Genomic DNA, 15,219 nt, shown 5'->3' with positions numbered 1-15,219 from the left:
TTTATACCTTATAAACTCTAAAACACATAGTAACAATGGAAGTGACAACAAACATTTTAATACCTCCAGTCCATACACACAATGTACAATAAAGTCTTCAAAGCAATCTGTACACGGTAGAAATAAGGTACATACGTACAATGGACCAGCTGTTACCTCAGGAGTACCATTGAAACAGACTTGTTAGAAGACCTGTAGCTGTTACCTCAGGGGTACCATTGAAATAGACTTGTTAGAAGACCTGTAGCTGTTACCTCAGAGGTACCATTGAAACAGACTTGGTAGAAGACCTGAAGCTGTAACCTCAGGGGAACCTTTGAAACCGTCTTGTAAGAAGACCGGTAGCTGTTACCTCAGGGGTACCATTGAAACAGACTTGGTAGAAGACCTGTAGCTGTTACCTCAGGGGTACCATTGAAACAGACTTGGTAGAAGACCTGTAGCTGTTACCTCAGAGGTACCATTGAAACAGACTTGGTAGAAGACCGGTAGCTGTTACCTCAGGAGAACCATTGAAACAGACTTGGTAGAAGACCTGTAGCTGTAACCTCAGGGGTACCATTGAAACAGACTTGGTAGAAGACCTGTAGCTGTTACCTCAGGATTACCATTGAAACAGACTTGGTAGAAGACCTGTAGTTGTAACCTCAGGGGTACCATTGAAACAGACTTGTTAGAAGACCTGAAGCTGTAACCTCAGGGGTACCATTGAAACAGACTTGTTAGAAGACCTGTAGTTGTAACCTCAGGGGTACCATTGAAACAGACTTGTTAGAAGACCTGTAGTTGTTACCTCAGGGGTACCATTGAAACAGACTTGGTAGAAGACCGGTAGCTGTTACCTCAGGGGTACCATTGAAATAGACTTGGCAGAAGACCTGAAGCTGTAACCTCAGGGGTACCATTGAAACAGACTTGGTTGAAGACCTGTAGTTGTAACCTCAGGGGTACTTGTTAGAAGACCTGAAGCTGTAAACTCAGGGATACCATTGAAACAGACTTGGTAGAAGACCTGTAGCTGTTACCTCAGGGGTACCATTGAAACAGACTTGGTAGAAGACCGGTAGCTGTTACCTCAGGGGTACCATTGAAACAGACTTGGTAGAAGACCGGTAGCTGTTACCTCAGGGGTACCATTGAAATAGACTTGGCAGAAGACCTGAAGCTGTAACCTCAGGGGTACCATTGAAACAGACTTGGTAGAAGACCTGTAGCTGTTACCTCAGGGGTACCATTGAAACAGACTTGCTAGAAGACCTGTAGCTGTTACCTCAGGAGTACCATTGAAACAGACTTGCTAGAAGACCTGTAGCTGTTACCTCAGAGGTACCATTGAAACAGACTTGGTAGAAGACCTGAATCTGTAACCTCAGGGGTACCTTTGAAACCGTCTTGTAAGAAGACCGGTAGCTGTTACCTCAGGGGTACCATTGAAACAGACTTGGTAGAAGACCTGTAGCTGTTACCTCAGGGGTACCATTGAAACAGACTTGGTAGAAGACCTGTAGCTGTTACCTCAGGGGTACCATTGAAACAGACTTGGTAGAAGACCTGTAGCTGTTACCTCAGGAGTACCATTGAAACAGACTTGGTAGAAGACCTGTAGCTGTTACCTCAGGAGTACCATTGAAACAGACTTGGTAGAAGACCTGTAGCTGTTACCTCAGGAGTACCATTGAAACAGACTTGGTAGAAGACCTGTAGCTGTTTCCTCAGGGGTACCATTGAAACAGACTTGGTAGAAGACCTGTAGCTGTTACCTCAGGAGTACCATTGAAACAGGCTTGGTAGAAGACCTGTAGCTGTTACCTCAGGAGTACCATTGAAACAGACTTGGTAGAAGACCTGTAGCTGTAACCTCAGGGGTACCATTGAAACAGACTTGGTAGAAGACCTGTAGCTGTTACCTCAGGAGTACCATTGAAACAGACTTGGTAGAAGACCTGTAGTTGTAACCTCAGGGGTACCATTGAAACAGACTTGTTAGAAGACCTGTAGCTGTTACCTCAGGGGTACCATTGAAACAGACTTGGTAGAAGACCTGTAGCTGTTACCTCAGGGGTACCATTGAAACAGACTTGGTAGAAGACCTGAAGCTGTAACCTCAGGGGTACCATTGAAACAGACTTGTTAGAAGACCTGTAGTTGTAACCTCAGGGGTACTTGTTAGAAGACCTGAAGCTGTAACCTCAGGGATACCATTGAAACAGACTTGTTAGAAGACCTGTAGCTGTTACCTCAGGGGTACCATTGAAACAGACTTGTTAGAAGACCTGTAGCTGTTACCTCAGGGGTACCATTGAAACAGACTTGGTAGAAGACCGGTAGCTGTTACCTCAGGGGTACCATTGAAACAGACTTGGTAGAAGACCGGTAGCTGTTACCTCAGGGGTACCATTGAAACCGACTTGGTAGAAGACCTGTAGCTGTAACCTCAGGGGTACCATTGAAACAGACTTGGTAGAAGACCTGAAGCTGTTACCTCAGCGGTACCATTGAAACAGACTTGGTAGAAGACCTGTAGCTGTTACCTCAGGGGTACCATTGAAACAGACTTGGTAGAAGACCTGTAGCTGTAACCTCAGGGGTACCATTGAAACAGACTTGGTAGAAGACCTGTAGCTGTAACCTCAGGGGTACCATTGAAACAGACTTGGTAGAAGACCTGTAGCTGTTACCTCAGGGATACCATTGAAACAGACATGGTAGAAGACCTGTAGCTGTTACCTCAGGGGTACCATTGAAACAGACTTGTTAGAAGACCTGTAGCTGTTACCTCAGGGGTACCATTGAAACAGACTTGGTAGAAGACCTGTAGCTGTTACCTCAGGAGTACCATTGAAACAGACTTGGTAGAAGACCTGTAGCTGTTACCTCAGGGGTACCATTGAAACAGACTTGGTAGAAGACCTGTAGCTGTTACCTCAGGGGTACCATTGAAACAGACTTGGTAGAAGACCTGTAGCTGTTACCTCAGGAGTACCATTGAAACAGACTTGGTAGAAGACCTGTAGCTGTTACCTCAGGAGTACCATTGAAACAGACTTGGTAGAAGACCTGTAGCTGTTACCTCAGGAGTACCATTGAAACAGACTTGGTAGAAGACCTGTAGCTGTTACCTCAGGAGTACCATTGAAACAGACTTGGTAGAAGACCTGTAGCTGTTACCTCAGGAGTACCATTGAAACAGACTTGGTAGAAGACCTGTAGCTGACTTAATTTACTTAATTTAAGTTCTATATTTCTTGTTTGTTATGAAAAACAAAACACCTTTTAGAAGCTATGTGTGTTATGAGACTTTACACAAAGCAGCGGGATCTCAGCCTGATGCTACATTCATAATATCTTCAGGTTCCAATTCATTGAATGTTATTTGCTTCAATAATCTACATAGACAAATGAATGCCGGGACGACGTAAGTACTAAACCCTTTGACACGATTTAGACAAACTTTATTAACGATATACAGCTGTTTATGTCAAGTACATTCACTGTATGCAAATGCTACATAAGAGTTTAAAGGAGCTATGATACACTGGACAGGGCCTATCTGACCACGTTCTTACCATTTGAATACACCTTGTACAGCTAACCCGACCCTGTTACAAGAACTTAAATGGTCATGGTAGAGCCAACCTAACTCTGTGACTAGACCTAAAAAATATGAGGTAGAGCCAACCTTACACTGTAACTAGAACTAAATCAAATGAGGTAGAGACAACCATTCCCTGACTGTGACACCAATAATATAGTAGAGTCAACCTAACCCTTTGACTAGAACTAAAACGAAAGGTAAAGAGCCAATATTATCCTGTGACTTGAACTAAAATAAATGAGGTAGAGACAACCTTACCCTGACTGTGACTCCAATAATAGAGTCAACATTACCCTTTGACTAGAACTAAAACGAACGGTGTAGAGCCAAACTTACCCTGTCACTTGAACTAAAATAAATGAGGTAGAGTCAACCTTACCCTGTCACTTGAACTAAAATAAATGAGGTAGAGCCAACATTACCCTGTCACTTGAACTAAAACGAACGGTGTAGAGCCAACCTTACCCTGTCACTTGAACTAAAATAAATGAGGTAGAGCCAACATTACCCTGTCACTTGAACTAAAACGAACGGTGTAGAGCCAACCTTACCCTGTCACTTGAACTAAAATAAATGAGGTAGAGTCAACCTTACACTGTCACTTGAACTAAAATAAATGAGGTAGAGTCAACTTTACCCTGTCACTTGAACTAAAATAAATGAGGTAGAGCCAACCTTACCCTGTCACTTGAACTAAAACGAACGGTGTAGAGTCAACCTAACCCTGTCACTGGAACTAAAATAAATGAGGTAGAGCCAACATTACCCTGTCACTTGAACTAAAATAAATGAGGTAGAGCCAACCTTACCCTGTCACTTGAACTAAAACGAACGGTGTAGAGCCAACCTTACCCTGTCACTTGAACTAAAATAAATGAGGTAGAGCCAACATTACCCTGTCACTTGAACTAAAATAAATGAGGTAGAGCCAACCTTACCCTGTCACTTGAACTAAAACGAACGGTGTAGAGTCAACCTAACCCTGTCACTGGAACTAAAATAAATGAGGTAGAGCCAACCTTACCCTGTCACTTGAACTAAAATAAATGAGGTAGAGCCAACCTTACCCTGTCACTTGAACTAAAATTAATGAGGTAGAGCCAACATTACCCTGTCACTTGAACTAAAATAAATCAGGTAGAGCCAACCTTACCCTGTCACTTGAACTAAAATAAATGAGGTAGAGCCAACATTACCCTGTCACCTGAACTAAAACGAACGGTGTAGAGCCAACCTTACCCTGTCACTTGAACTAAAATAAATGAGGTAGAGTCAACCTTACCCTGTCACTTGAACTAAAATAAATGAGATAGAGCCAACCTTACCTGATGGCAAGACCTTAAACAAATTCCGTAGAGGAGGACACTATATTTATATGTTTTCCTGTTCTATAAGTTTATATAAAACCCATAAGCTCCGGAGTGTCTGGGATAATCCTAACACCAAGGGCACCAACTACACAAAGTTGGTGGAAAAGCTTCAGCAAAATGCTTAAAGCTTTTGTGCTATTGGTGTTTGGCATACTTAGATACATACATTTGAACCGAGAAAAAAAACAGAAATAGGTAGTCACCACAAAGTTTAGCGTAAACATGGAACGGTTTAAGCAACGCAGTTGAAATGCCGCGTCAAACATAAGGAATGTTGAAGTGTCCATTTTCTTGAACACATTTCTTCTGTTAATGGTCCATGGGCAGGCCAGGTTTCGGAGAGGATGGCTGAACGGCTTCAGATGAGCAGATAAAGAAATTATTGACGACGCACGTAAATCGACTCACGGCGAAAAACGGACATTATAGTTTTCAGAAACGGTGCTTAATGGTGTTCATTTGATGCCATATATGGCGATCTTACTGTTTTACTCGTTGTTTAGATTTCTGCACACGATACCATGTAGCAGAGATTCCTGGAATTGTTGTTATGACGGGTTAGGATAGGAGTCGGTCTAATATCTGGACTTAAACACCCTGCAACCGGAAATTGTGATGACTGCACGTTAAATGTTGATCGATCCCGGAGAACAAAATGGTGGCACATAATATAAAGAAGGGTATTGTGGTGTATTATCGAAGCGACATCATTTTTGCCGTGGAAACAACTCATTTACGGGTAAGTTGCAAAATAATTAAATGATCAATGAAATTATGAAATAAAACAGACGGTCATGTTGAGCTAATGAACTAACACTATCGAAAAAGTAAGGCAATAAGTTTATCACGTACCTAACAAAAGATAAAATAAGACGTGTTATCTACTAATAAAGTCAACATTGAACAGTTCGATATCAGGGTTTGTAACCCAAGGAAGTATGGACGGAAGGTGTATTGTGTTCACAATTTTATTTTTTGGAAATGCGGCAGCTGTCATTAGTACTTGTAAGTATACATTTTACACATATTGATTTATAAAGCTTTTTATCCCAACACAATAATAATCACTATCGGTGAAGAGGGCAAGGGGACAGGGGGACCCATGTTCCTTCATGCTAGCCTTCGACAATAGTGCTTTTGTCTTCATTATTTAACGCAACTCCGGAAAGTTCGAAAACGAATTTTTTTTTAATACTTATATAGATACACTCAGGAGGAGGTACTCCGAGACATATACAGCGACCAGACATCAACGAAAAGTTTTCTTTATTAACCTGACATTTAAAAATTTCTGTATAAAATATTTTTACCACCAGATTTCATAGGAAAAAAAGAAGTTTGCATACATGCTCGAATAAGTCAATAAACGTCTGGATGTAATGGTTTATACTTTTTAAGATTAGTTCCATAACATTTAAATAAATTATGAAACTTGTTCATGAAGCGATGCAACGATGATTCATTTGCTTTCATTTCACATTAAATATCATCGTATAATTTCAGACTACATGGACGATTATTGCTCGTCTGGTACAATTGACCTCACGTATGTCGATGCAATACGTCTGCGTCTGACGTCACACAGACATTATGCAGACAGCATGGACTGTACGTTGAATGTTCGAACGTTGGAATCGAACAAACTCATGTTGTTCTTTAAAGTTAGTATGTCTCTTTTCAACTAAGAAAGAAATACAACATATTTTTTTTCCAAAAATTGTCAAATATCTTTTGGAAAGATGTAATCAAAACATTTATATATATATATAGATAAATTACGTATTGACAAAGTAAAACAATTATTTTAAAAATGGAAATTATGTATTTATGCCTCATTTAATAAGGGACTACACTATGTCAAAGACTTATTTGATTTTAACGGTAAAATGTATGGTCTGAGTGCTTTAGAATTGATGGTTGGCAAAAAATATTTTGTTTACGTTTTAATGGACTAAAATTTGTAATAGATTCATATATAAAGAAAAAGGATATTGTCTTAAAACACATTGATTTTGCTTCCTGTAGTAATCCGTGTATAAATTGTTATTTATATCCTATTTTTATAAAACACGACCTTAATAGATTTTTATACAAAACGTTTATTAAAAACACTGATATACCAACTAGTCAACAAAAGTGGATATTGTCATATGAAAATACCAATATAAAATGGAAAGTTGCATATAGTTATGTATTCTATTGCACAAGAGACGCATATATTCAATGGCTATAAACCAGAATAGTTCACAAAATACTACCAACAAAATCGTTACTTTATACGATGAAAAGGAGATTGGGATTGTTTTAAGATACAGCCTGTGCTACAGCATATTTTACAAAAAAAAATGTATTCCATTAATCCGAATATTGCCATAGATAGTATGTTTGTTTTGCCAGGGTCTGGAAATTATGATTTCAGTTTTTTATTGTTCCTTGAATTAAAAAGATTCACTTTTCTCTGATAAAGAAAAAACATAATTCCAACAGTATCAGGGTTTAATAATAGCCTTAGACTGGCTCTGAACATTTATATCAACACAAAATTATCAGATAAAGGAAAGTTAAATTGTACAGTTGTAGAATGTGTTTTAATGTAACTACATTTCTAATAATTATGTTTTACTAGAATAATAATTTAATATATAACTTACATTGACAATATGTTATATACTTACATGTTTTTGTGTAGTTTTTGTTCTGTTTTAATTACTTATTTTTCCTTTTTTCGCTTCATTGAAATAATGGCTATTTCTTCGGCGTTTAAAGGGATATAATACAAAACGCTTTATCATTTAGTGAGGCTAAACCACTGAAATCATAAATCACTCAACATAAGATCATCAGCTTAGAAATTATTAAAAAATATGTAGTTGTTTTGTCTATTCTTTGAGCTGTACTGTACATGTTCATCTTTAATGACTGTAAAATAGACCCAATTGTTTTTTATGACTTAGAAAGTAGAACTACAATATATAGCAAATGTTTAGGGATAAATGTTACTTTGTTTGATCTGTATATACTTTGTACTTACTGTTTGAATAAATGAAATGCCCATGAAGAAAAAAGAAAAGAAAAGAAGAAGAAAAAGAAAAAAGAAAAGAAAAGAAGAAGAAAAAGAAAAAGAAGAAGATAGAAATACAAAATGAACGCGTCTTTTAGACTCACAAAAATAAATGTTAATTAACGTTCGAACGAGTTCATTAACAGTTTTACTGGAACTAGAATTGTCCCTCATTCGATACATAGACATGTATATGACGTGTTCAAGTGATAATTTGACCTGTGTTCACCTGTGGGGAAATATACCACTTTTTAATGGCATTTTGTTTCATAGTTTAAATTATAAGAATAGTTATTCATACCATGATATCACAATTGCTGTATTCTGTTCTCGCAAGGATATAATATCTGTGTATGAATGGTCAACCTCGGCACAACCTGATACACTGGGGTGCCGAGGATGATGAATGGTATTTGAATATGAATTCATGCCTAGGCCACCATATTTATATGTAAGCACTGTTAATGACCAAAGGCAATATGCCGATTTGCCGATTTACCTTTAACTTTTGATAAAATCAAAATATTAAAAAAATGGTCCTATCAATTTTTCAAGTACATAAATATAGGATCCAGCAACATGCTTATATAATTGTAGACTATTTGAAATTAATTATATGCAAAGAACATCATTTTTTTTTCGTGTAGTTAAGTGAAAAACAACACAAAAATGCATGGTGGTTTCTTAGTTCCAAACGATGCAGAATTAACAAGAATCTACGAACTTTTAACATCAAAAGGGATGAAGGCTGTTCTATATTTTTACAAACATTTTAATCTTTTATGTCCGTATGTTTTATATAGAGATAGGACTGTTTTGCTCTTAGCCATCCTCGGCACCCTAGCGTGTTCATTTCATATATGCTATTTAAATACGCTGTTGTCATGACGATTTACATAGCCAGTTATATCTTATAATTGTTCTTGCAGAGTATTAACATAGAGGGTGATAGTCCCGGAAGCTGCAGCTTTGATTACTTACAGGTCTACGACGTGACACCTTCGAATATATACCAACCTGATTACGTTAGCGGTAACGTTTACATTATTATAATGATCAGCGTATTCGTATGAATAAGCAAACAAAAAAGACATTTACGATAGTAATAATTGTTCTTTCCGTACCGTAGGGTGAATGTTAGGGCTGAAACAATATTGAATCGCACAGACCCATATACCAACAGTAGGTAACATCATTCCTTTACACCAACAGTAGGTAACCTCTGACCCTTACCACAACAATAGGTAGCCTCATACCCTTACAACAATATTAGGTAACCTCAGACCCTTACAACAATATTAGGTTACATCAGACCCTTACACCAACAATTGGCAACCTCAGACCCTTACAACAACATTAGAAAACCTCAGATCCTAACACCAACATAAGGTTACATCAGACCCTTACATCAACAATGGGTAACCTCAGACCCTTACACCAACATTAGGTTGCATCAGACCCTTACACCAACAATGGGTAACCTCAGACCCTTACACCAACATTAGGCTAGCTCAGACCCTTACACCAACAATGGGTAACCTCAGACCCTTACACCAACAGTAGGTTATCTCAGACCCTTATAACAATGGTAGGTAACTTTCATCCCTTACATACACAGTAGATAACCTCATACCACCCTTATATCAACAGTAGGTAACCTCACACCCATACACCAACGGTAGGTAACATCAGAATCTTACAGCAACAGTAGGTAACCTCAGACATTTATACCAACAATAGGTAACCTCAGACCCTCACACAAACATAAGGTAACCTCAGACCCTAACATCAACAGCAGGAAACGTCTGACCCTTACACCATCCAGCAACATGCTTATATAATTGTAGACGGAACAATTGTTCATGAATCATCATTTGTGAAAAACTTGATAAAACTCTCGTGACCTCTCGGCTGGACTATGCCAATGTTTTGCTATGTGGTGCAAACTGCAAAGTAATCGACAAACTGCAGCGCATCCAGAACACTGCCGCTCGTTTAATCACGCTTACAAAGAAGCGTGACCACATAACCCCGGTTCTATATTCTCTACACTGGCTCCCGGTTCCGTACAGAGTACAGTACAAAGTCATACTGTACTCTTTCAAAATCAGACATGAACTTGCTCCTGTATACATGAACAATCTAATTAGTGAATACCAGCCAATACGACTTCTGAGATCAGACTCTGCTAAGCTACTGAACGTTCCACGTACAAAAACTAAAACATATGGTGAAAAGAGATTTGATAAATGTGCAGCCAATCTTTGCAACAGCCTGCCAGTAGAAATTAAACACATTGACTCCCTGACAGTTTTCAAAAAGGCTTTAAAAACTCACCTATTTAAATTGGCGTATCATTGAAATGATGTGGACTTTTTAACCTTTTAATTCGCGTGTGCAGCGCTTAGAGACTTGTTTTATAATGCGCTATACAAATATTCATTCATTCATTCAATCATTCATTCATTCATTCATTCATTCATTCATTCATTCATTCATTCATTCATTCATTCATTCATTCATTCATTCATTCATTCATTCATTCATTCATTCATTCATTCATTCACATCAGTATGTAACCTCAGCTCAGACCCTTACACCAACAGAAGGTAACCACAGACTCTTACATCAACACTGGGTTACCACAGACCCTTACACCAACAGTAGGTAACCCCAGACCCTTACATCAACAGTAGGTAGCTTCAGACCCTTACACCAACAATAGGTTACCTCACACCCTTACATCAACAGTAGGTAACCTCACACCAACAGTATGTAACCTCAGACCCTTACACCGACAGTAGGCAACCTCACACCCTTACACAAACAGTAGGTTATCTCAGACCCTTATAACAATTGTTGGTAACCTCAGACCCTTACCCAAACATTAGGTAACCTCAGACCCTTACACACAAATAGGTAACCTTATACCCTTACTACAACAGTAGGTGACCTCCGACCCTTACACCAACAGTAGGTAACCTCAGACCCATACACCAGCATAAGGTTACTTCAGACACTTACTCCATCAGTAGATAACCTCAGACCCGAACAACAATAGTAGGTAACCTCACACCCTTACACAAACAGTTCGTAACCTCAGACCCTTACACCAACAGTAGGTTACCTCACACCCTTACACCAACAGTAGGTAACCTCACACCCTTACACCAACAGTAGGTTACCTCAGACCCTTACACCAAGAATAGGTAACCTCACACCTTTACACCAACATTTGGTAACCTCAGACCCTTACACCAAGAATAGGTAACCTCCCACCTTTACACCAACATTTGGTAACCTCAGACCCTTACACCAACTGTAGGTAACCTCACACCTTTACACCAACATTTGGTAACCTCAGACCCTTACACCAAGAATAGGTAACCTCACACCTTTACACCAACATTAGGTAAACTCACACCCTTACACCAACTGTAGGTAACCTCACACCCTTACGCCAACAGTAGGTAACCTCACACCCTTACACCAACAGTAGGTTACCTCAGACCCTTACACCAAGAATAGGTAACCTCACACCTTTACACCAACATTTGGTAACCTCAGACCCTTACACCAAGAATAGGTAACCTCCCACCTTTACACCAACATTTGGTAACCTCAGACCCTTACACCAAGAATAGGTAACCTCACACCTTTACACCAACATTTGGTAACCTCAGACCCTTACACCAAGAATAGGTAACCTCACACCTTTACACCAACATTTGGTTACCTCAGACCCTTACACCAACAGTAGGTAACCTCACACCTTTACACCAACATTTGGTAACCTCAGACCCTTACACCAAGAATAGGTAACCTCACACCTTTACACCAACATTTGGTAACCTCAGACCCTTACACCAAGAATAGGTAACCTCACACCTTTACACCAACATTTGGTAACCTCAGACCCTTACACCAACTGTAGGTAACCTCACACCTTTACACCAACATTAGGTAACCTCAGACCCTTACACCAAGAATAGGTAACCTCACACCTTTACACCAACATTAGGTAAACTCACACCCTTACACCAACTGTAGGTAACCTCACACCCTTACGCCAACAGTAGGTAACCTCAGACCCTTACAATTATTTAGTATATAGCATTTCTTTGAGTATAACCTTAGAGCTACAAATGTGCCTCTTGTCTCTTTTCCATCTTTTTCATTATTACGTTTCTTGTGGGGTTTTTTAAAATTATGACAAATGATAAAGGTTTTGTATGGCAACGCCGACCACATTGTGGATAATGGTATGACAATACCTTTCTTTTGAAAAACAGCAACAACAACGTAACAAAACAGATGAGCAAATACAACGTCGATTGAACACCATCTCAAAATGTTTCAACATGTCCACAATTTGATCGGTTTATTTACTTAATTAGATATTGTCATGAGATAGAATTTCGTAAGATCAATAATAAAACAGGCTATTTTGAATAAACAGGTCTATATGGGAAAATATGTGGTTACCACATCAGCAGAAAGGTCCACACTTCATCCGGAAATTCAGTCAAACTTCAGTTCGTGAGTGACAGCTCCGAAACAGGGAAAGGATTTGATATGATTATCACATCATTTCACTATGGTAAAAAACATCCATTTACTAGAAAAACATATTCTATTATCCGTCCACTATGGTAAACAAAATGTAAAGAAGCCGTTTCAACTACTCTTCTCCCCTAATCAGTATACACTTATGATTGATCATATGCTCAAATAGTAGCATATGAGACTTTTGTCCAAGTTCTTGAGTCACAGCCTCTATCTATTAGAATGTTTTAACATAGAGGAACCTACAAGTGCGGCAGCAGCCATAGCGATGCAGAACGGTTTGGAAAAAAATCCAGACCATGTTCTTTAAAAAGTATTAGTAGTTATGATCTTCAAAATAACGGTTTCATTTACATTATTTTACAGGTCTCTGCGACAGTACGGAATTCCAGTGTAGTAATGGGCGTTGCATCGACAACAGCCTTACTTGCAATAACTATAATCCATGCGGTGACCAATCGGACTGCTCTATGGCGGCTGGAACCATTGCTGGTATTATCGTTGGAAGCGTGGCCTTCGCAACAATTCTAACAGTTGCCGTAATCTCCTACAGACGCCGGCGGCTACGTCGTGTTAGTACACGTATTACCCTTTGACCCTACTACTGTAATATTCTCAAAGCTACTTTCAGCAAAAACAAAAACAAAAACACATCCGTCCTTAAATGTTATTTAACACCAACATCAGCAACAAAAGCATCTTTGTATTATACTTCGTTACTGTTCATATTATTTATCTAAGTATATGAATTAAAATAAACAAGAAACTGAACAGTGTTTTAAGTATGCTATACTAACTGTGTACAGTTATCAAAACATAGTTAATATTTGTTTGGTACCAAGAAAAAGGGAACAGAATAAGCTTTTATATGCTCCATTGTTTTGATAAACACGATGCTTCTATGGAAATTCAACAATTGCAAATGGATTTAGAACCTCGTCTCTGTGTCATTCAATACAAAGTTACGCTTTAGAAGCATCGTGTTTGATACAAAATCAATGAGGCATGATTGTAAAACAATATGATAGAACTATTGGAACAATGCTTATTTTTCACTAAACCAGTCGGGGGCTCCTCACCAGTCAGTCTCTGCGGTCACCGCACCACCAGGGTATGCGTTCGGCCCGCCAGCTCCACAGCAGTTTGACGTCCTTCCCCCATACCCAGGCATCCAGGGAGCTGGACAGTACTCCATTGGGGCGCAGTACCCATCGACTCAGAGTTACCCGAACAACAACTGTACTGAAACGTTCTGCATTGAACTTGTGTGAAAGATGTCATTGTACCAAAACATTCATTTCATTGTTAGATGTTTCATACCAAAAAAAAAAAACACGTTCCATTGTGGCTTCTCTAAACTTTCAGTGACTAAATACTTTCATGTAATAATGAACTGCTGCAGCATTAGATTGTTCTTAAACTCTTAAAATAGTCAAAGTTACTGTTTAAGGATGTGATCTATAAAATGCATGTTTCTAGGCAAAATTAGCGTTTAATTGCTAAATGCTTTCCATAAATTTTGTTGTTGTTTTCAAGAATAGGCGATATTTTACTGTCTGAGGTTCTCCACAACAATTTGTATTCCATTGCTTTTTATAGCAAAACATTTTTAAACGCAAGATGTTTCCAAGGATAAGGTAACTTCCATTTTAAAGATTTCTATCAACATTTTGTGTTTCGTTCTTGTATGTTTTTTTCTATGAAAGAGTAAAAACAACATCTTTCCTTAATGTTTTTCAAGGAAAATTCAAAGTTTTTTTTAGTAAAATAACCATTGATAGATGCAAGTTTTGTAAAGAAAAAAGATCAACTGATTGATGTTTTCTGGCAAAAATCACATAAACAGTGTAAGAAGTAATATAGCAACATTTCAATGTATCTTAAGATGTTTCTTAAGCAAATTTTACTTTTAATTTATTAGATGATTCGAGAAAAAATCTTTCCCTGTTAGATACTTGCTTTGAAATTCATCAAATAAAAAGGAATTCTAGCCAAAAAAATAATATCAGATGTTTTCACAAGATGTTTTTCTGGAAAAAAAAAATTATGATAAGATGCTTTCGAGTTATTTCTGGTTGTTTGCTGAAACACGGAAGTAAAATGAGCAGCGTTCTCTTTTATGTATAACCCTTATTCGTGAAAAACGTACTTGAGAGGTAAATATTTAACATTTTCTGACAACGTAAAGTGAAACCACGTTACGTTGTTAAGGTGGAACGCGACCCTGAGCGAATTTTCGAGTTAATGTCGGAAAATTGGTATACGAATAGAAGAGTATTTGCCCACTTAGGGACTACTTTTACTTTTTCAATATTCGGCACAGTTTTGAAACTACGAGCCTTAAAAATATACCACTGAAGTCAAGTTTGAGGTCTGTCTTTTTTTTTGCGTTCCCGCTACAATAACCGATATATTCATCAATTTCAATCGGGAAATGTTATTATACACATGCTATTGACTCTTATGTTTTATATAACGATATTTCGTAAAAACACTTTTATGGCATTAATAAATGCCCTATTTTCATTCAAAGCTTGTGTTACGTTTTCCCTTCATCCATACGAGTTCGACCCGGCCTGTGACTTAGTACCTTGACGTTGGACAATACATAAAATTTCAACCTCATG

At 38.3% G+C, this 15,219-nt stretch overlaps 1 protein-coding gene across 1 annotated transcript; it reads left to right on the top strand.

Annotated features, from left to right (window-relative positions):
• Window positions 1-6,473: 6,473 nt before the first annotated feature.
• Window positions 6,474-13,053, top strand: LOC128230938 (deleted in malignant brain tumors 1 protein-like; the record flags this gene model as incomplete). The annotated part of the gene is made up of 4 exons (XM_052943367.1): window positions 6,474-6,626; window positions 8,956-9,058; window positions 12,486-12,626; window positions 12,959-13,053. Coding segments are annotated over exons 1-4 (492 nt in total), but the record flags the coding sequence as incomplete, so codon positions are not given.
• Window positions 13,054-15,219: the final 2,166 nt, after the last annotated feature.

Source organism: Mya arenaria, chromosome 4, assembly GCF_026914265.1.
Source record: "Mya arenaria isolate MELC-2E11 chromosome 4, ASM2691426v1".
In the NCBI taxonomy this organism is placed as follows: domain Eukaryota; kingdom Metazoa; phylum Mollusca; class Bivalvia; order Myida; family Myidae; genus Mya; species Mya arenaria.
The sequence above is the reverse complement of the archived record's forward strand: the minus strand, read 5'-3'. Positions and strand labels throughout refer to the sequence as shown.